The sequence below is a fragment of the Bacillus rossius genome, chromosome 16, assembly GCF_032445375.1.
Source record: "Bacillus rossius redtenbacheri isolate Brsri chromosome 16, Brsri_v3, whole genome shotgun sequence".
Taxonomy (NCBI): domain Eukaryota; kingdom Metazoa; phylum Arthropoda; class Insecta; order Phasmatodea; family Bacillidae; genus Bacillus; species Bacillus rossius.
This window is the reverse complement of record NC_086343.1, coordinates 7,674,393-7,695,615: the sequence shown is the minus strand read 5'-3', so window position 1 is coordinate 7,695,615 and position 21,223 is coordinate 7,674,393. Positions and strand designations below refer to the sequence as shown.

Below are 21,223 nucleotides of genomic sequence, written 5' to 3'. Positions count from 1 at the left end.
GAGCAAATTTGAACTCTACTGACGAGTGTATTGTGTGCAGTATATACAGTAAAACGCCACAGGCCTTCTCGGAACTCACGCAGTACGCTGGCATGCGTTGCTATTTTTGTCTCTGTCGCGCTTTGTTTCTAGTCGTATGGTTGAAGACTTTCATGTTTACATTCCTGAAATGAATTGTATGTTAATCATTTAAAAATGTTTACTGTTAATTGTAACTGTTACTGTACATAAATTTTTAGATTTTTAAGTTGAAATTAATCTTTCCTTTTTTGTTTCCCATTTTCAGCTCTTTTGCGGATTATCCGCGATTTTCACCATCCGCGGTGGCCCTGCCACTTAATTTTGCGGATAATCGGGAGTGTACTGTACCTCCATTTTTGATACCAATTCCCCGTACAGTGAAACCCCATACATAAAAACCTGGTTGATACAAAACACTCAAAATACAAAGCGTTTTCGCAGTCCCTAGAAATTACATAGGCGCGTTACAGGGCTACGTAATTTGTTGGATACATAAAGTATAGTTATTATGTAATTTAAAGTTCAGAGCTGCTGCCAGACATGCGTGATGGCATAAAATAAACGTCATTCTAAGATAAATACGCATTGAAGGAAGCAAACAGCTATTAAGGAAAGAGCAAAATATTGATTGTTGCCATTATTATTTTGTTGCATTGTTTTTAATGCTACACAAGTGCCATTTTCCATTGTGCGCACACAGAAATAACAATTCATGTCAAAGAAAACTGTGCTACTTCAAATAATGCCGTCGTTACTTCGAAACCACGTTAATTGAACAGCATTACTTTGAGGGGTGGTTGTATCATGTGCTGTTTATGAAGGAAACTGTGTTTGGTTCCTGCACAGAACACGTGTTGTGGTGGTTTTAAATAATTTTTCTTCCCCGCCTCCTTTTTGTTTGCAGAGTTTATCTCCCGCCACTCCATGGAGGGCAAGTTCACGTTCGTGGACCAGCGCGTCATGGGGCTGCTGGGGTACACGCCCCCGGAGCTGCTGGGCAAGTCCTGCTTCGACTTCTTCCACCCGGAGGACCAGACCCACATGAAGGAGAGCTTCGAGCAAGGTGCGGCACGAGGGACTCGTGTCGGATAAAGTCAGGGGGTTTCCAGCCGACGGGGAAAACCCTGGAAAGCAGGGAGAAATCAGGGCATTGGGAAGGTTTCTTCAAAATGTGGAAACAAACAGAGAAATCGTGAATATCCAAGTACAAAACAGTATGAGTAGGGACAAGATTATAATGGTGAGTTGTGATGAAACCGAAATAACACCTCAAAGCATGTCCGATACACCATGTAACACCGAAACGCAAGTGAAACATTAAATCAATCAGCAGTTTGACAAAACACAACTAAAATTACAAAAAATTTAATACGTACCACTTTTTTACATTAATGATGGTGTGTGTTTCAATCTTCTAGACTTACTGATTACTAGAGACCTGCAAAATTTGCGGATTCATTTCGTGATATGCTACAATTCAAATAATTATACCGTAGTGCTGCTTCCACCACTGGTTCATTGTTAATCTGGTTTAATGAGGCCCAATTAGAGACCCCTCGCTCAAAGAAGTGTCGAATCACAGACACTCAGTCGAGACGACTCACAAGTCAGCGGCCAATGAACAGGTGGCATTTGCCCGAGTGTGTAGAGTGTAGTAGAGTCTGTCCTGGAGGTCAATGAACCCACGAATTTTGCAGGTCTCTACTGATTACTAATGATTTTAATTGTTATTGCATCAGGTTTCAATCAATATGAGACTGTTTTAGTGAAATAAGTATTAAGAAATATTTTAGTTTCATATTTGTTGAATAGCATATTTTTTTTTAATGAATAAAGACCGGGTATTTGACCATAGAACCAGATGTTGGGCGGGAAAATTTGTGGTGCAAAAAAAATAGGTCAAAAATACTGAGAAACTGAAAAAATTAGTTTTTTTAACTTCGGTAATGATATGATTTTCAATCATACATTTTAAGGGGAATTGTTAGTTTATATTAACTATTGCAGTGTACTTAAAAATATTAGACCTTAAACCAAATACTTTAGAAATAGATTTAAATCTTTTTTAGCAATATGCAGTTTACTATAACTCGTGTTTCATTACGGTAGTTTTAAAGGCACGTAAATCTGCAATGACCATTTATTAAATTTAAATAAGAAAAAGTACAAACATCCTATGTCTTTGAAAAACCTTAGTATTTAGTTGCATAATGTGTTGTTTTTAAACTGATGATAAATAAGCTTGAATTTGTAAAATTTTATGATATTGGGTAGGTACAGGAAAAGGAAAAATGAAGGGGGTGGGGGCTAAAGATTATCTGTCTGGCACGCTAGCTGCCTGAAATCAGGGATTGGGGGTAGATAGAGCTTACTAATCTCAAATCATCTTTGAATGTTACAGAATGTTTTAATGAAAGTTAGAATGTAGTCAGTTAAGAACATTTTGAATCTTTGAAACACACAGGATTTTATCTGAACCGTACAGAACGACCAAATAATCGTATGAAACTGAAATGTTCGTTTCAAATAGGTTTTTCCACAACGTACCATCATACTAGCTCAATAATGAGTTCTTGAACATTTCCAAGTTTTTAATTGAAATGCAAAAAAATGTAATTTTAATTTTTAATGTAGTTGTAGCTTCCATTAGCAGTAATATTCACGAGGCAGTTTGCTTAAGTAATAAATTAGTTCTTGAGAGTGCATTCTGTTAATTTTGTTTTTGACGCAATATCGTTTTAAGTTTTGAAAAGTGTATATTTTTTATAAAAAAAAAAAAGTACAAGGTTAATTTTTCTTGTAAAATAGTGATCTTTTTGTTGCAGTACTGAAGTTGAAGGGTCAAGTGATGTCGGTGATGTATCGTTTCCGAGCCAAAAATCGAGAGTGGGTGTGGCTGCGAACGTCGGCGTTTGCCTTCCTCAACCCATACACGGACGACGTGGAGTACATCGTGTGCACGAACACGAGCGCAAAGTGAGTTCACACTTGCACAGTCAGACTTCAATAATAAGTAGGGATAGGAAAAATTCGCGGGTTCATTTCGCGACAGGCTAAAATACGAATAGTTACACCTCAGTGCCTCCTCTGCTATTGGCTCACAACTCACCTGGATGACTCTGGGCCAATTAGAAATGCCCGATCAAAGCTTTATTGAATCACAGGCTGCTACGCCGGAACGTCTCACAAGACGGCAGCCCAATGGGTGGGTGGCATTTGACCGAGTGTACGTAGAACTATGGAGTTCATCCTGCAGGTCATTGAACCCGCGAATTTTTCCTATCCCTAATAATAAGTAATAATGTTCGCAGGCTTTCACGGCCATTGTCTGAAGTGTAGCTTGGCTTCTGGGTTGTAGCCGTGTCCTTGGGAAAATAATTCACCGACGTTTCGGTCGACATTGCAGTCGCCATCATCAGGGAACAGCTACCTACTGAGGTTCTTACTAGATTTAGCACCAAAATGTAACTGAAAACATTAAATCAATCAGCAGTTCGACAAAACATAACTCAATACGTACCTGAAGGGACCATAATTTTGTCACTTTGCAATAAAAGAGGTTTGTACTAACCAAACTATTAGCAAATCAAATCAGAGTTTCTATACAATAATTAAAAAAAATACCACAAACTTGCACACAATTTCATACCACAAACTTGCACACAATTTCATACCACGCTAGCTGCAGTATTCGGCGTTGCCCGGGCTGAACACAGGGTGATATATTGTGTGTGAGTTAAAGCAAAATGGATATGGCAAAAATATTCTCCGTTTTCAAATATCTACTATGTATACCAATTTTCATGGTGATTGGTTGAACGGTTTAGAAGTTGATGCGCTGCGGTCCCATCTAGCGGCGAGTTATAAAAAAATGGAAAAAAATACATACGTTCCAACATCATATTTTATATATATGGATAAATGTACTTTTTTTGTAATGGTAAAATACAAATTTAGGATAGCTACACCTGTGCCTCAAAAAAGTACGCTGTTTACCAACAGAAGTGTCACCCCTACGTATGTGTTACACCTTTAATTTTGGGCAAAAAAAATTTAACATTTTCACAGAAAGGGTCACTCTCAAATAAATCTTTCTCCATTAGAGTTCCATGGATACAAGTGAATTCTTCGTGTTCCGCGTCTCGGCTTATTGGCCGGTAAGAAATACAGCACTGGTGTTGATCCTTGGTTTTTCTTTGTTATCTGTTTGCCTCGCAAAGCAGCAGACTGCTATTTTTTTTTATACCCTTTCTTCCCTTTCGTCTATTGTATTTTATTTTTTTACCCATCCCTTTGCCATTGTGAGAGAAGAGGCCATTCCTTCTATAAAAACCACACCACTCACTTTACTGGCAGATTTGTGTGGCGCTGGAGGAATATAAAAGGTGCACTTATAAGCACCAATGTTGGCTGTAGTTTTTTCACGGAATGTTCAGTTGAAAGCGTGGGAAAGCTCGTGCAATAACAATAATTTTCCCCTCAACTCCTCTCCCCCGTCCAGCGATCATATAGTAAGGTCTGGCAACCTTCCTATCCTCCTCCTCGGCGAAACCCATCCACTTAGTGAAGCTCATGGCTGCCAGCGAACTAAAGACGCTAATATCAATTTAGTTTAGAATTTCAACAGAAGATGGCATTGACCTGAATTCATAACACACTATCGTTTGGTGCGTCCATCACAGTGGCGTGCCCAGTATTTTGCTCTGGGGGGGGTCAGGCAGAAGGCTAAGGCCTTTCCGGGGGGCCTGGGGGGTATGGAATACCCACCGGCTAGGCGGGGGGTCCGGGGGTCCTCTCCCGGGAAAATTTTGAAAAATATGTGGCAGTAACTTCATAAAAGTCAGTTTATGAAGTCAGTTTACTCCAACATTCTTTAATTGTAAGTATCGGAAATATTTTTAGTTTAGTTATGCTAAAAATGGAAAGTGAACTAAGTTTAATTAAACATTTATGCTTGTGTTATTGAATTTATTTTAATATCATACTAAATATTTATTTTTTTCAGTTTATGAATTTAATGTTAAAATATTTTTAGCCCTGGGGGGTCCAGTCCCGCTCGTCCCCCTCTCCCCCCCCCCAGGCACGCCCCTGATCCATCACGTATTGACTATGGGGTTACCTGCTTATCCACAAAATGAAGCTAAAGATTGGAGTCTCGGTTTTGCGTTGATGCACCGAGATTGTGCAATCAGAGGGACTTTAAAATCAAAATTTCCAGTTTTTCAAGTGTGTGTACTACAGAGTTGCAACTCGGTAGTGATGTACCTTTTATCATGATGTGTTCAGCCCGGGAAACGTCGGGTACGTACTTCAGCTAGTGTGGCTATATGTATTTTTTCAATATCTTGGGCAGTTTCTTAACAGGCATTCAGTGTGTTTGAAGATATGTAGGGGCAGGCAATTTTCGCGAATAAATCTGAACGCCCATTAGACTGCAACAAGGTACACCCGCACCAGAGGGTTTCTTCCTTGAGATTGGCGGCCTGTCTGCGAGAGAAGTCGTTGCCTCGTTTGGCCGAGCCACTCAGGACGCATTTGCTTCCGCAATGAATTATGTACTGTGATTGTCGTTTTAACGATCGACATGTACCTGAAAGAAACTCAACCGAATCACGAAACACAGACGATGCTACCAGTGGCGTAGCCCGGGGGGGGGGGGGGGGGGGTGTTAGGTGTTCAACCCCCCCCCCCCCCCCCCCCCCCTTTAGCACCAAATCTTTAATTAATTTCTTATTCATCACTCAAACAAATTTCATATTAAAATTAATAAAAAAATTTTAACATTACAACATTTAAATTTAAGTACCGAAAACTGCTAAAATAGCACTATTTCAAACCTTATAATCCAAATTTCCCCGGGGGAGAACCCCCACCCCCCAAACACTAATCCTGGCTACGCCACTGGATGCTACTACAGTGTTTTTAACTTTCAGCCAGTCTCGGGAATCTTTGTTTCCGCGAGACACGCACGGGGCCCTGAAAGACGTGTGCGACTGTGTGTGTGTGTGGGCGTGCGTGCGGAGCGTCGGGTGATCGGTGGTGGCGTCGCCGGTGTGTGGCAGGTCCCTCCACACGCAGCCGGACAGCGGCGGGGGGGCAGACGCCGCGGAGCCGGTGGCCTACCAGCAGCCGGGCCTGGACTACAGCCTGCAGCGGAGGGACGCAGTGTACCCGCACATGATCGCCGCTTCCGCGCACATACAGGGTGAGCGCCTCCGGCCCGGGGAACATCCGTGGCTCCGAGCGAGATGACACCTTGTATCAATTTTTTTCACTGATATCTTTACTGATACCTTGGCAACTGCCAAAAGCTAAATATCTGCTGATATGATGTACCAGTATTTGGTAGCAGAACAGCCCTAGTTAGAATACAGAACAGGGAACTTGTTTGCTTTGAACTCCTATTTTGAACCTGGTTTGCAGTATTTAAAATCCTGCTCGATTATTTTTTCAATGTATAGCTCTCCAATTTCTTGAATTGTGTGAAATTGACATATAATGACTTGATGTAGGCTTATGGACATACACCATTGCTTAGCACATGTATGTCTGTAGAAGATTAACTACAAAAGTGGAGTATTGTGTGGCGTTAAATCCTGACAACAGCAATTTTTTTGCTTAATTTGTATTTTTTTGTCATTTGTGTTGTTTGTAATTTTTTCTTCTACAGACATACATGTGCTAAGCAATGGCGTATGTCCATAAGCCTACATCAAGTCATGCACTCCCATTGCTCAAATCTTTCAAAGATAATGTTCTATATAATGTGATTCCAAGGGACAGGAGAGCCAGATTTTCAACAAGGGATTGGAACAGGAAATTAAGAATGGCGAACCATGCTCGACATAGGAGTTCAAAGGGTTTTAAAATTATTTCTATAAAAATATATAGAATGGGTCGATTCTATATTTCTTTGATTTCGATTCTGATTCAAATTCCACAGTTTCCCTTGATTCCGGTTTCGATTCCAATTCCAAATTTTACCTTCTTTCCAAATAAAATTATGGAAATTTAAGCAGAAGGTAAACCTTAAGAAGTCTGAATATATATACTTACATACATACATTTTTCTGTCATAAAATGAGCATAATTAGCCTTAAATAATCTTGTGACACTTTTTGTACTATTTTATTTACTTACACAATTCACCTACGTTACCTCTGTTTTTGGTCTTCAGGCATGACAGACTTCAGTGTGCAATAAATTCAACAAAAAAAAAATTTAAATTTGATAAGTTTCCAAGTACTATTGAGAGTAGTTTTTCTGTTACCCCCCTTTCCAAGATACCAGCACATGCAAGCACCTGATAATGAAACAAACTTACTTAGCCTGCAAGACCCCCTCATAGCAAGGCATTTTTTTTTACAATGATTACATTTTAAGAAAAAAATCATGTGGTCTGGTGACCAACCTCACTTTTAACCAATCACAAATCTACCTTAAAAAATTACCAGCCAATCGTGGCACATGGCAAAAGTGGCCTGACAAACTCGCCTCTCATCTCACGGTTGTGTGTGTGCGTGTGTGTGTTTTTTTCCCCTTAAATTACAAAATTCAGGAAATTCTTTTATTCGTCATTGCATCAAATATATTTAGGCCAACAATTTCTTGTGTCTCTACGTCTACAGTATGATGAACACTGCGCTACATTTCAGTGGTAACCAAGGATCGTCAAAATTGCAATGCGTATTTTGCAAGTTTACTTATTTTTTTTTATGACTGTAAATTATAACGTAAAGTATTAAGGGATATTTGAACTATTATTAACTGGAGTTTAGCACACCAATATGCTTAGTACATCCCCCGATGTTCGCAAAAGTTAACGTATGCGGATGAATCACACTTGTCTGCCATATTTTCAATATTTTTGAGACTTTTGCAGATAGCAGTACCATGTTTGGGGACAAATTTCTGGTCCATGCACAAAATTACTTGTACCAATCGTCGTGTACCTAAGAGCTAAGCTGTTTCACGCGTCGAAAAGTCGGTGGACTTTGTTGTTTCGGTCGTGGGAAAGTAAGAGCCCGTCTGCAATAGTCCGAACCTGTGTGTGGTCCGTGTCCTTATCCGAATGTGAGTGACGTCACATTGTCTCACCGAAAACTGCCCTGTTCACAATTGCGATGTCCGATGTCCGAATGTATTGATTTCTAAAGTTGTCACCAGAGCGCAGTAAATGTGCCAAACCAAATGTTTTAGTTTATTGTTTCGATGCTTTGTAGTTTGAGATTGAACTTATGAAAGTTGTGGGAGTTCAATATTATATATTCCATTTCCTTCAATAACAAAAAACAAACACCACGTTTCCAAACGGGAACCGGAAATTCGAATATCGTGAGTGTTCTGTTCTTTTTTCTGTGTCCGAAGTACACAGGTTGGGAAAAATGTTCAAATTGAATGTCTTCGGACCAGGTAGGTTCGGACCTCCGCCCACTTGACGCGTGACGTCGGAGGGTCACACGTGGACCAATCAGCGACGAGTGTCCTTCGGACACAGTTTAGGACATTGCTATTGTAGACGGTTCTTAAGGGGGAATTTCCGTGCAGACTCGTGCGAACGGCCGGTGAAACGCGCGGGGCTTGCAGGAAGCCAGCCCCAGACGCGGCCCAACAGCACGCAGAACGTGTACAGCGGCTACGACCCCACGCACTCCCCGATTGGCTACGGCTCGCCGGCGGGCGGGCAGGCGGGCGCGGGGTCCGTCCTCGGCCGGATCAGCAAGACGGCCACCACGAGCCCCACGCCGGCCCAGGCGGCCTGGACGCTGAGACAGGTGGGCGGGAGCCGTGCGCGCCAGTCCGGGGCTCGAGAGGCCAGTCCAGTGTTTCAGGGCCACCACACAACCCGCGTTGACCTCACAACACTCAGTGCTATTTTCATTCTGCTTGTAACTAATCAACTAATACAGATTTCGAAATTCCGCTTGCTTGGTATGCAACACAACGATGCTCTCATCAAAGCCCCTTTCTTCAAAAACGTGCATAAATTATGGTTCAAACCTAGACAATACACTTATGCATGTTAGTAAAGATTAGTATAAAACCATAATTTATGCACATTTTTGAAGAAAGAGGGGCTTTGATAAGAGCATCGCTGTCTTGCATATCAAGCGAGCGTAATTTCGAAATCCGTATTAGTCGATTAGTTATGAGCGAAATGAAAATAGCATTGAATGTTATGAGGTTAACGCGGGTTGCGTAGTGCCCCTGAAACACTGGACTGGCCTCTTAAGGCTCCGTCCTGCGTGCCACGTAGATTTTCATCATTCTCGAGCCATTACTGGTTCAAAGAGATAGTATTTTATGAAGTAGCTTGGCTTCCGGGTTGTGGCCGCCGCGTCCTCTGCGAATAATTGCACCGACATTTCGGTCGAAGTTGCAGTCGCCATCATCAGGGAGTGACCACAAAGTTGACCGAAAACGTCTGTGAATTATCCGCCGAGGACACGGCTATAACCCAGAAGCCAAACTGCTTCAGACGATGGCCATGAACGCCTGCGAACATTAATAATATTTTATGGTTTTACAAAAAAAAAAAAAAAACAAATTTAGTAATTAATAACAGTTGATTTCATCTTAATCGTAATTAAAACCAAAACTCGTGTAAAAAAATAACTACATATCAAGCACAGTAATGCTGTTCAACAGTTCAAAAATTCATGGTAAGATGCTTAAAATGTGTACATGAAACCATATGAGTACAATACATTGATGAGAGTAAGCTAAACAAAACAAAAACTGCAACTGAAACATTCAGTATTCTTCTGCTATTTTCTTTAGTTCTGAGAAAGTTATAAATATTAAATTAATAAAATAGTGCAGCTAAACATTTTTTTAAAATTCTATGTCAAAGAACCAAGCTAGTTTAGTTTTGCATTTTGACTAGCTTGGTTTTTATCATTTTTAATTAAAGTTTGATGTTGATGTATTAAGTTTCTCAACTATCAAAACAGGAAATAGTGTATATGGAACTACTAATCCTACAGACCTTTTCAAGCAATGGAGAAAAAAATATTATACTTTTTGTGTTCATAAGTTTTTTTTTTGCCAAAATATTTTCATATCTAAATTTTACTGTTAAAGCCAAGTACATTCAATGTTAGATTATATACGTAAAAATAAGATTTCAGCACTTAATTCTGACTTCCAAAAATAAATCTGTCACTGAAGTAAAAAAAATCTAACAGCACCATCTATTGTTCTTTGGTGTACTACACTGTGATGTTCAAGTCACTGAGGTAAACATTGAGAAAGACACAACCATTTTCTAGGCATTTTTATTTGTAAACAGAACAAAATAAAAATGTAATAAGTAGACACCCAAATCACAAAGCAAACTCAAAAATTTGTTTTTCCTAGCCAAGTAAATTCAATGTTAGTTTGTATTCATAATAATGAGATTGTGGCAATTAATTCTGTCACTGAGGTAAAAAAAAAAATGAACAGCACCATCTATTGGTTCTTTGGTGTACTACGCTGTGATGATCGTGTCACTGGAGTTAATTATCCGAATATTTCTGTGAGTGCCTTTTAAAAAGCAACTAATGAAGTGCTATTTTTTGATTTTTCTTCGTACTGTACTAAGCTGACCAGACTAATAAAACTTTAAATAAAGATCTTTTTTTCCGTGAACCGATTTTTATGAAATAAAGCCTATATTACCCTCAAGCTATGCTTAAGTTACCTGTGAAAACTCCATGAAAATTTGTCTGGTAGTTTTGGAGATTAGGGTGTTCAAACAGACAAACAAACAAAGTTTTTAAAAATAGTCTCATTGTATTCTATTACACTCCCTACATCACCCGCAATCAGTTTTTGGCAAATGTTTTCATCATACAGACACAACGGTTCTATAGTTTTATTATAGTAGTGTAGAAGTTAGCACGCACTAGCTTTACTATATTCTAATTTTATAATTGTTCATTGTTTAACACAAAACAACACAGACTTATTTGCTGTCTCTAGCAGCGTTGAGAATGATACAGAACCAACAGACTATTTGTAAGGATGTCACTTGAAAACCCTTCAACTAAATTGGTTTTGGTTTTCAGTGGTTTCCTCGATTGTGTTTCCTTGTCATGAGCCAATTCCTACTCTAGTTTTCTCGTGTTGTGTTTTGTTACCGAAGGAAAATAAGAATAGAATTAAAATGTATAATTGGGGAATCACTGATATTGTCTGTAAATTTTTTTTGTGGGATGGTTGGTTTTTGAAGTACATAATTTTTGCTAACACGTGATGGTTTTTCCACAACAGTTAAGCCTTGTGTCCACGTACATGGAATTTTGTGGAAAATGGCGCGCTGTGGTTCCTTCGCTGGATGTTAGCTTGGAACCCGCTTGTCAGGATCAGTCTGCCTGCAGTGTCGTGGTACGCTCCAGGGAGAGAGAAAAATAATACTTTACAGTTTTCATTTCCAGAGTGCTGCATGGTGTTTCTTCCCGCTGTGCATACTTAAGCACCGCTTCCTTTTTTTGAGCATTGTGTGATGTGCACAGCCCTGCGTGAGATTGTGAGCGTTACGAGAAATAGTATTACGCAGTTCTCGTCACGTCTGTTTCTAATCAAATCACGTCTGCTTTGTGTACAAATACATTTTGCTGGTTTGAAGTTGTTACTTTGTGATTGCACTGAATTTTGCGCAGCAAAATTTTAAGACCCATCTCAATGGATTGTCCATGTTTTGCGGTGTTATAGTCCATGGTTGTTGACGTTAGTTTATTTTTTTTCTACTTTTGATATGTGACAAAAAGAATACAAATAATATGTATTATTTCCAAGTTTGAAATGACAAATATGCCATGTTTTGAAACATCACTTATTGTTCATGTTTTTTGATCATGAAGTTCCATTAAACATAAAAAAAAAAAGTATTTATATCGCACAGATGACTTAATCTCATCAGTGAACGTTGGTGAATGACAAACTCACGAGGTATGCTGTGCCAAGTATTCGTAAGCTAACGAATATTCGTTATTTCGAAGTGTTAGTATTCGAGATCAAATCAAAAACTAATAGTTTTATTATTCGTATCTGTATTCGAAAGTTCACATTTTTCGCGCAGGCCTGAATATTACAGGTTTATACGGACACACTTGCTGAGGAAATTTTTGGGAATACGTAAGTGTCTACGTGTGGGTTGCAATCACGCTTGCATGTGGGTTGCGTTATTGTGGCACTGCATTCTTTGCTCGTGTGTATTTTTTGACGTGTGTCCCGACTTCTTCCCCGGCGGATGGGCCGAGGGGTCCCCGGGTTCGGATTCCCGGACCGGGTTGTGTTTTGTCCCTCGGCCCCCGAGTGAGCCGCGGCAGGACGCTGGCCGGGCCACGGGTGGTTGTTGACTCCTGCGGTTGTGTTGCCTGTGGACGCTGGCAGCCGGTGACGGAGGGCTACCAGTACAGCCAGCTGAGCCCCTCGCGGTCTCCGAGCGGTCCCACCTACACCCAGCTGAGCGGGGGGGCCCGGGCGGCCGCCTACCACGCCACCACCTCTGCTCCGGGCAACGCCGGTGAGTAGTACGCTGCCCCGCTTAGCCACGTAATGCACCCATTGGCGTAGCTGTGTTCATAAAGTTGGGGGGGACAAATAATGATTTTCATGTCATGTAAACCCTTTCCCCTCTTACTAAGACGGGGGTCCGGAGGTCCTCCACCGGAAAATTTTGATTTTAAAAGTGCAAAATAGCGCTTTTTAAGCAGTTTTTGTATCTAACCATTGGATAAATCAATGTTAAAATCATTATTGTTTGCTTAAGATAAAATTTGAGAGTGAAGAAATTACAAATAAAGTTGGGTAGAATAATATTATAAAATAAAAATATCACAGTCTAGAAAGTTGGGGGGGACAGTCAGTCCCCTCCACCCAAAAAGTTCAGGGGGACACGTCCCCCCTGTCCCTCCCCGGTTCCTACGCCCCTGAATGTACCTAACCATTTCATTAGAGAACACTAGTTTCTGACCAGGCAACGTAACAGTATTGTCTCGAATCTAAGGTGAAACTTTGCTTTCCAATTTCAAATTTGGAAAAAAGATATTTAGCAGATAAAAAATTATAAAAAAAAAAAAATTGTCGTCAAATGCTCTAATGTACTTAATAGGTACCTGCGGGTCACATGTAGTTTGTACACAAATTATTTTACAGGTAGCGTCACAAAAATCATAATGTTACGAATTTGTAATTTTTCTTTATAAGTAAGAATTTTGCTCTGTTATAGAATTTGAAAATTTTCTGAAATGCACGCATATAAGCGAGGATGTGCATTTTTCTTTATACATTTGGGGGAAAATTTCTGTCTTATGTTCAGCTCAATATGGTACATATGATCTTCACTTGTGATAATTAAACATAATGGTGGTACTCTCACTATGATTTCATATGTAACCATTTTTAAGAACATAACAAAACACTTTTCTTAATAATTTGTTTTTGGTCATGGCTGCAAAAAGTTGACTCTGATTATTCAGTAAAGTTCAACATAAAAATTTCTGACCAACAGAAAACAGTTTGTAATCTTACATGCTAGAGACGAATACCGGAAAGCTCTATGCTACAAAAACACAGTTTGTTGCCATGGATGTTTCATGCTAATGGTTATCGTTTGCTTGTTTTGAATTGTTTTGCCATCTGGACTTTAGCCATTCTGCTGTTAACTGTGCACAACAGTATCACTAAACTTCATAGTACAGTTGAATATTCATTATTTTATAGTGTATGTATTTAATATTGAATTTAGTATGAATGAGAAATTATTAGTTTTATTTTTATACTTGAAATTTTAATTTTCACACCGATAAACTGATAAGTAACTGTGTGATCGGGGGTGGTTTTGGTGATGGAGCATGTGAGAGGGGGTGGTTTTGGTGATGTAGAGTGATAGAGGATGTGGTTTTGGTGATGTAGAGTGTGAGAGGGTGTGGTTTTGATGATGTAGAGTGTGAGATGGTGTGGTTTTGATGATGTAGAGTGTGATAGGGTGTGGTTTTGATGATGTAGAGTGTGAGAGGGTGTGGTTTTTGTGTTGTAGAGTGTGAGAGGGTGTGGTTTTTGTGATGTAGTGTGTGAGAGGGGGTGGTTTTGGTGATGTAGTGTGTGAGAGGGGGTGGTTTTGGTGATGTAGAGTGTGAGAGGGTGTGGTTTTGGTGATGTAGAGTGTGAGATGGTGTGGTTTTGATGATGTAGAGTGTGAGAGGGTGTGGTTTTGATGATGTAGAGTGTGAGAGGGTGTGGTTTTTGTGTTGTAGAGTGTGAGAGGGTGTGGTTTTTGTGATGTAGTGTGTGAGAGGGGGTGGTTTTGGTGATGGAGCATGTGAGAGGGGGTGGTTTTGGTGATGTAGAGTGTGAGAGGATGTGGTTTTGGTGATGTAGAGTGTGAGAGGGTGTGGTTTTGATGATGTAGAGTGTGAGATGGTGTGGTTTTGATGATGTAGAGTGTGAGAGGGTGTGGTTTTGGTGATGTAGAGTGTGAGAGGGTGTGGTTTTTGTGTTGTAGAGTGTGAGAGGGTGTGGTTTTTGTGATGTAGTGTGTGAGAGGGGGTGGTTTTGGTGATGTAGAGTGTGAGAGTGAGTGGTTTTGGCGATGCAGAGTGTGAGATGGGGTGGTTTTGGTGATGTAGAGTGTGAGATGGTGTGGTTTTGATGATGTAGAGTGTGATCGGGGGTGGTTTTGGTGATGGAGCATGTGAGAGGGGGTGGTTTTGGTGATGTAGAGTGATAGAGGATGTGGTTTTGGTGATGTAGAGTGTGAGAGGGTGTGGTTTTGATGATGTAGAGTGTGAGATGGTGTGGTTTTGATGATGTAGAGTGTGAGAGGGTGTGGTTTTGATGATGTAGAGTGTGAGAGGGTGTGGTTTTTGTGTTGTAGTGTGTGAGAGGGGGTGGTTTTGGTGATGTAGAGTGAGAGTGAGTGGTTTTGGCGATGTAGAGTGTGAGATGGGGTGGTTTTGGTGATGTAGAGTGTGAGATGGTGTGGTTTTGATGATGTAGAGTGTGAGAGGGTGTGGTTTTGATGATGTAGAGTGTGAGACGGTGTGGTTTTTGTGTTGTAGAGTGTGAGAGGGTGTGGTTTTTGTGATGTAGTGTGTGAGAGGGTGTGGTTTTGATGATGTAGAGTGTGAGAGGGTGTGGTTTTTGTGTTGTAGAGTGCGAGAGGGTGTGGTTTTTGTGATGTAGTGTGTGTGAGGGGGTGGTTTTTGTGATGTAGTGTGTGAGAGGGGGTGGTTTTGGTGATGTAGAGTGTGAGAGGGTGTGGTTTCGGTGTTGTAGAGTGTGAGAGGGTGTGGTTTTGGTGATGTAGTGTGTGTGAGGGGGTGGTTTTTGTGTTGTAGAGTGTGAGAGGGTGTGGTTTTGATGATGTAGAGTGTGAGAGGGTGTGGTTTTTGTGATGTAGTGTGTGAGAGGGGGTGGTTTTGGTGATGTAGAGTGAGAGTGAGTGGTTTTGGCGATGTAGAGTGTGAGATGGGGTGGTTTTGGTGATGTAGAGTGTGAGATGGTGTGGTTTTGATGATGTAGAGTGTGAGAGGGTGTGGTTTTGATGATGTAGAGTGTGAGACGGTGTGGTTTTTGTGTTGTAGAGTGTGAGAGGGTGTGGTTTTTGTGATGTAGTGTGTGAGAGGGTGTGGTTTTGATGATGTAGAGTGTGAGAGGGTGTGGTTTTTGTGTTGTAGAGTGCAAGAGGGTGTGGTTTTTGTGATGTAGTGTGTGTGAGGGGGTGGTTTTTGTGATGTAGTGTGTGAGAGGGGGTGGTTTTGGTGATGTAGAGTGTGAGAGGGTGTGGTTTCGGTGTTGTAGAGTGTGAGAGGGTGTGGTTTCGGTAATGTAGAGTGTGAGAGGGTGTGGTTTCGGTGATGTAGAGTGTGAGATGGTGTGGTTTTGGTGATGTAGAGTGTGAGAGGGTGTGGTTTTGGTGATGGTAAAGGGGGAGCGAGGTGGGTTGTTACGGGGACAGAGGCGGAGGTGTGATGCGGGTCGCCGGGCGCCGGGCGCTGTGTTGCAGGCATGTGGGCCTGGCAGGGCGCCAGCCAGGCGTCGGACTCGGGGCCCGGCTCGAGTGGCTCGGCCGGCGCGGGCGGGGCGGTGCCCCCGGTGACGGGCGCCGCGGGCCAGCAGCCCCCGGGGGCCCCCCCGCAGCAGCAGGAGCTGTCCGACATGCTGCAGATGCTGGACCAGGGAGGGGCGACCTCCTTCGACGAGCTCAACATGTTCAACGCCAGCTTCGACTGAGCGTCTCGCTAGGCCGGGGTACCACACCCGCTCCCTGCGGTGGCTAGTCCTCTTTTACATTTCTAATCAGTGTGGCGAGGTTAGTCTCGTTGCAGTGAGCCTTGACCCTGCATCACCGACGGTAACAGGTGGGGATGTAAGGAAACACCACAATGTCAGACACTTCAGATAAATTTTATCTTCATTTGCAGTCCGCACTTTTCAATCCAAAAATTATCTACGTACCAATTGAGCGGTTTGTGCTAGGATTTTTTATTTTTTTTATTATGAATTCAGGCTTTTAGTGCCACGGAAGCATCATTATTAGTATAGACTTAATGTGTATATTTTCTTGCCATAGATAATTTCATAACAACAAATTTAAAACTTAAAATTGTACTGTATTACATAATATATGTATGGAGGTGTCGTTGATCAACCTGATAGTATTTGACACCCATTAATTGTGGACCCATTTCGAACATGGTTAGTTCGGGCGAAACTGTGTGCTCATATAAGTTTGGTTAAATTATTTTTAACAATAGTTGGTCGACATTGTATTTATTTTGCCTAACTCGTTCAGATTTTTCGGGGCTCGTGAAAATTTTACAAATCGTGAGATTAAAAATGCAATCAACTGTTGGCTTGGACCTTTTGTAATTATTACTCCAGGAGCGTGGAATTACCTTAAAATTTTTACATGTAAAGGCAGAGATTAAATATCTATGTTTATGTCAAGTTCTGTGGTGTTTTTTTTTTTGTGCAATTGCAGCAAACTATTTTAAAGGAAAGCACAAAGAAATGTAGTTTTTCACTAGATTTGCTAATTACTAAAATCGACAAATTGGCCACTTACGGTCTTGCCTCCATCGGTGTGGTACCTCAGTCGCGTTTGTGTGAAGCAGCAGGAACATTTGTGAACAATGAGCTACGCTCCAAGATGTGCCAGCGTGTGTTTTGCAAGCATTTATTTTGTGTGTGACACAATTTTTTGCTACGTGTCTTCAAGACATAGCGTGTGCAAGTGGATAGTGTGGGTGGGTTTGGGAACTGCCAACTACCCCAAGTGCTATTTTTTGTATAGAAAATGTATCAAATTAATACTGGCAAGAACATAGATTGAAACAAAAAATAAACTCAATTTTTTTTTTTTGGGAAAAGAAGAATTTGAAACCATTTCTTCACTTCTTATATATACAGATAACAATTAAGAACAACATATCTTAAATAAGTGTTTAATTAGTAACTGTAGCAATTATATTCTTCATCTTTAATATTAATGCTTATATAGATTGATACCATTTTGTGAAGTTTGTAGAATTTTTCTGTATTTTCGGATGTCAAACAACTCTAATTTTGTACCACACCTTGCTGTTATGGTGATGGGGTGAGTGAAACCTTGTAGCCATTTCATTATAGTGGTATGTTCTGGTGATCTTTGCTTCTTCGTCATGTGCATTCATTTGTAAGCAAAGTACTTTCTGCCCAAAAGATGTTAAGAATTATTTTGATATGTAATTTTGTTGACTTATCAATGTATGCGAAATCAGTTTTTAGTCCATGTGTACTTATTTTTGTGCTTCATTACTTTCTAGAATCAGATATCTCTTGTCAAAAGTTTTAATACACATCCAGAATGTTACCCGGCTAAACAGAGTTTTGTTAAAAAAAAAAATTTTGTCAGTGGTCATATTTAATTTGATTGCTCAAACCTGTAAAATTTGTTGTAAACAGCTTCAGTCATGAATGGGGCAGGTATTGACAGTATTTTTTTTGCAATCATCAATATTTGTGTATCTCTAGTCATTTTCGTTTGTTAGTGGCAGCCTATTCTTTCATGTTGTTGAGAGCCATCATCATATGGGCTGCACCTTATCCAAGGAGATTCAACAACTAAATCAGAAATTAAGAGTAGCAAGCCATTTTACAGTGGTAAGAGGATTTTGATGCATGGGTGGGAGTGTCTCGCGGACAAGTAATGAGCTGTTTCGTTGTTTTTCAGATCCTCTGCAAAGTGGTTTGTGATTTTCAGTGCAATGTTTTGTTACTGCCATTTCTAAATGGAACTGCAGTATCCTCTTCTGCGCATTCATTATGGTTGGGTTTCTCGGAGTTCACGATTGCTACTCTAGTTTCAATCAGGACTGTGTGGTTCTAGTTTTTATTTGTTGGTTCGGTTCGGTTTTACATCAAGAACCTCAGTTCTCGGTTCTGGTTCTTCTTCATATAAAGCAAAAATAAATAAATCTCAATGCTACACTAAATAGGTTAACTGGGTTATTTTTTGGTTATTAAAAACAATTCAACAGCACAGAAAAGAGGTGTACACTTTTTGCATTAGCCTAAAATTTTATTTTTTTAAGCATTTTTTAAATTAACCTCAAATCTTGTTGGTGTCAAAATTCTGACAGAAAAAATACATTAAACTTTTATAGTTCAGCATTTTTGGGACTCGTTTATATATTTTTCTTGCAATTCAAATGTAATGTGTGCTTTATAGTCTACAGTTTCAATGTATTTAATTTTTTAACGTAATTTGTTTCATTTGCATGCTTTGTTTATATTGTAATTTGGCCATTAACTTACAAATGGCCAGAAATCATAACATTCCAACCGGCAATAAAACAGTACCACCAGTACATATATTGAAGGAACTCAAAGATGTCATAGTGTTTCAACTGTTTATACCACTCAAATTTGTTTCATTAATATGCTATGAAAAATTAAAAATAAAACATTTTTTGTGCATTATTACATCGTGAGACGTTGGTCACATTGAAAAAAAAAATGCTTGTTTATCTTCCCTGCATGACAAACATATCACTACGTGAGTAACAGAATGGTACGAAAAATACCCAGAATCGAACAAATATTTTAAAAGTCAATTTCAGGTCAGATATTTTAAAAGACAAAAAAAAAAAAATTAGGAAACCACACTGGCCTGGTTTCAGTATCAATAGTTTACATAAAATAAAACCTATCCTTGAACCATGACTGTTGCTTAAGACTTTCCAGATGATTAAAATGTTTTATCAATTCTTGTGTATAAGGAATACCATCAAGTAAATAGCAATTAAAATTTATTTTATTCCCATTCTGAATGGTTTTACATTGTTGGATGTGTATATTCTTGCATGTTTTAACAATTTGGCTTTCATGACATTTCTAATGGTTCAAAAACAAGTTTATCTGGTTTACTGTATAAGATTACGATGATTGCTTTGGAAATAAAAATTTGTTTTGAACAGAAGATCATATTTATTTTATACCATGTGTGTTTTGATACATCAGGATGTTTTTAACTAGTATTTGTATGTTTATTATTTCTAGCTGTGTTTGACTTCTTTTTTCTCTTGTCCTCTCCTGTTTATTTTCTGTTTTAGGTGTGTATTCTATTATTTGTTTACATGAATAACTGTTTAACTGTAGAGCTATTTCATACATAATATACTACAGTTATTTGTTCAATACCTTGTACATTATTTGAGGGGGTTCCCCCCCCCCTCCCTCCCGATTGTGTACTTTCTATGTAAATGTTTTGAGAATCAGTAATTCTTTTTACTTTTTGTGATACTTCTTTCCTTTTGGGTGCACCGGTTCAGCAACCCTCCTTTATTCATGTTTGGTACATTGAAGCAATATTTGTGATATTTATTCGTGGAACATATTTTTATCTTTGTTTATTCCGTAGTTAGCTGTAAAGATATTTATTGCCTGCATTTTTAATTTTTTTTTTTGCTCATGTAACTTGGCTTTACTAGGGATGCTGTTTTGGGGTAATCTCTCACACTGCTCATTATGTTTAGGTTTTTATAATTGGTTTAACTTTTGTGTGTTTACTGAAAAATACTAAATGGAAGGTCAGTGACTGGAATTGTTGTAGGTACTCACAAACATTTGGGGAACCTACCAGCCAACATTAAGTTTGGTTGTCTTTTAGTCGGTGGGCTGCACTCATATTTTATTTTTGTTTATAATATTTCTGCTCTCTTTTTGTACAGCCATTTTTTTTTTCTGTTTATATTATGCTGTGTTTTGTTACATTTCAGGCAAGCCCGGCAGGGCAATCCAATTTTTTTCTCCAACATTATTTACATATATTGGTTTTATATGTAACTAATAATCATTGCCTATGATTTAAAATTATTAATAATACTCTATTTTATGCATGTAATCAGATCAACAAAACAACTTTCAAATAACTGGTTTATGAAAATGGGTTGCCAGTTTTTTTTATTTCCTGATGTTTATACATCTCTTATTTTACCGTATTTTTGATCAAGTTTTTTTTTTTGGAATACTGCGAAGTGTAAAAGAAAATTTCACTGTATGTTAAGATTCAATCAGAAAAAATATTTGATATTAGCAAGTATTGTGATATTTGATTTGAAATTCGATTAAAATGAAAATCAGTGATTGCAGAAGCCTAATTACAGTGAACTCTACTGCTTAAAACACAAATATGGCCTAGAAATAAAACCATAGAATCTTGTCTCTGTAAATTGCTACAGAAAGTGTGAAGCGATGAGATTCTAGGCCGGGCTGGTTGTAAGAGTTTCACCTCGTGCTCCAGAACAGTTGTGCTATCTTGCTGGGCCAAAATATTTTCATTCTTAACCTGCCGTGCCAGGAACAGACGTATCCATCTACAACTGAACAGAGTTTCCAACACATGCACTAAGCACGTATCATTTAGTTACCGGAATTAATTTTCTTACTTGGTGTGACATTCTCCCTTTTTTTTTTTGTTGTTACATGTTGAACACACCCTGGTTGTGTTTATAGTGCCTCGCATGTGGGCTTGATGGTAACTTGAATATACTTGTTTAGTCACATCGAGTATATTTTCCTTCTAATGTGCAACTTTGCAAGATACGTGTTCTGAGTGTGTGATAAATTGCAGTTTGTGTTTCAGCCTTTTTCAATATCCTCATATACAGGGACGTAACTATAGGGGGGCAGACAGGGGCTTATGCCCCTGTGTGCTCATTTTGGGTAGGGG

The 21,223-nt window shown here is 39.5% G+C and overlaps 1 protein-coding gene across 8 annotated transcripts in view; it reads left to right on the top strand.

The window, feature by feature from the left end:
- LOC134540263 (aryl hydrocarbon receptor nuclear translocator homolog) overlaps nt 1–16,359 on the top strand; it is a 286,817-nt gene extending 270,458 nt beyond the window's left edge. For 7 of the 8 annotated variants that reach the window (XM_063382917.1, XM_063382914.1, XM_063382916.1 and 4 more), the window contains 6 exons: nt 926–1,084; nt 2,847–2,997; nt 6,084–6,226; nt 8,569–8,795; nt 12,400–12,532; nt 16,016–16,359. In XM_063382917.1, coding sequence (XP_063238987.1) covers nt 926–1,084; nt 2,847–2,997; nt 6,084–6,226; nt 8,569–8,795; nt 12,400–12,532; nt 16,016–16,242 — 1,040 coding nt within the window. In that variant the 3' untranslated portion in view covers nt 16,243–16,359. The remainder of the gene's footprint in view (nt 1–925; nt 1,085–2,846; nt 2,998–6,083; nt 6,227–8,568; nt 8,796–12,399; nt 12,533–16,015) is intronic. The other variant, XM_063382911.1, reaches the window with a different exon arrangement.
- The last annotated feature ends 4,864 nt before the right edge of the window (nt 16,360–21,223 follow it).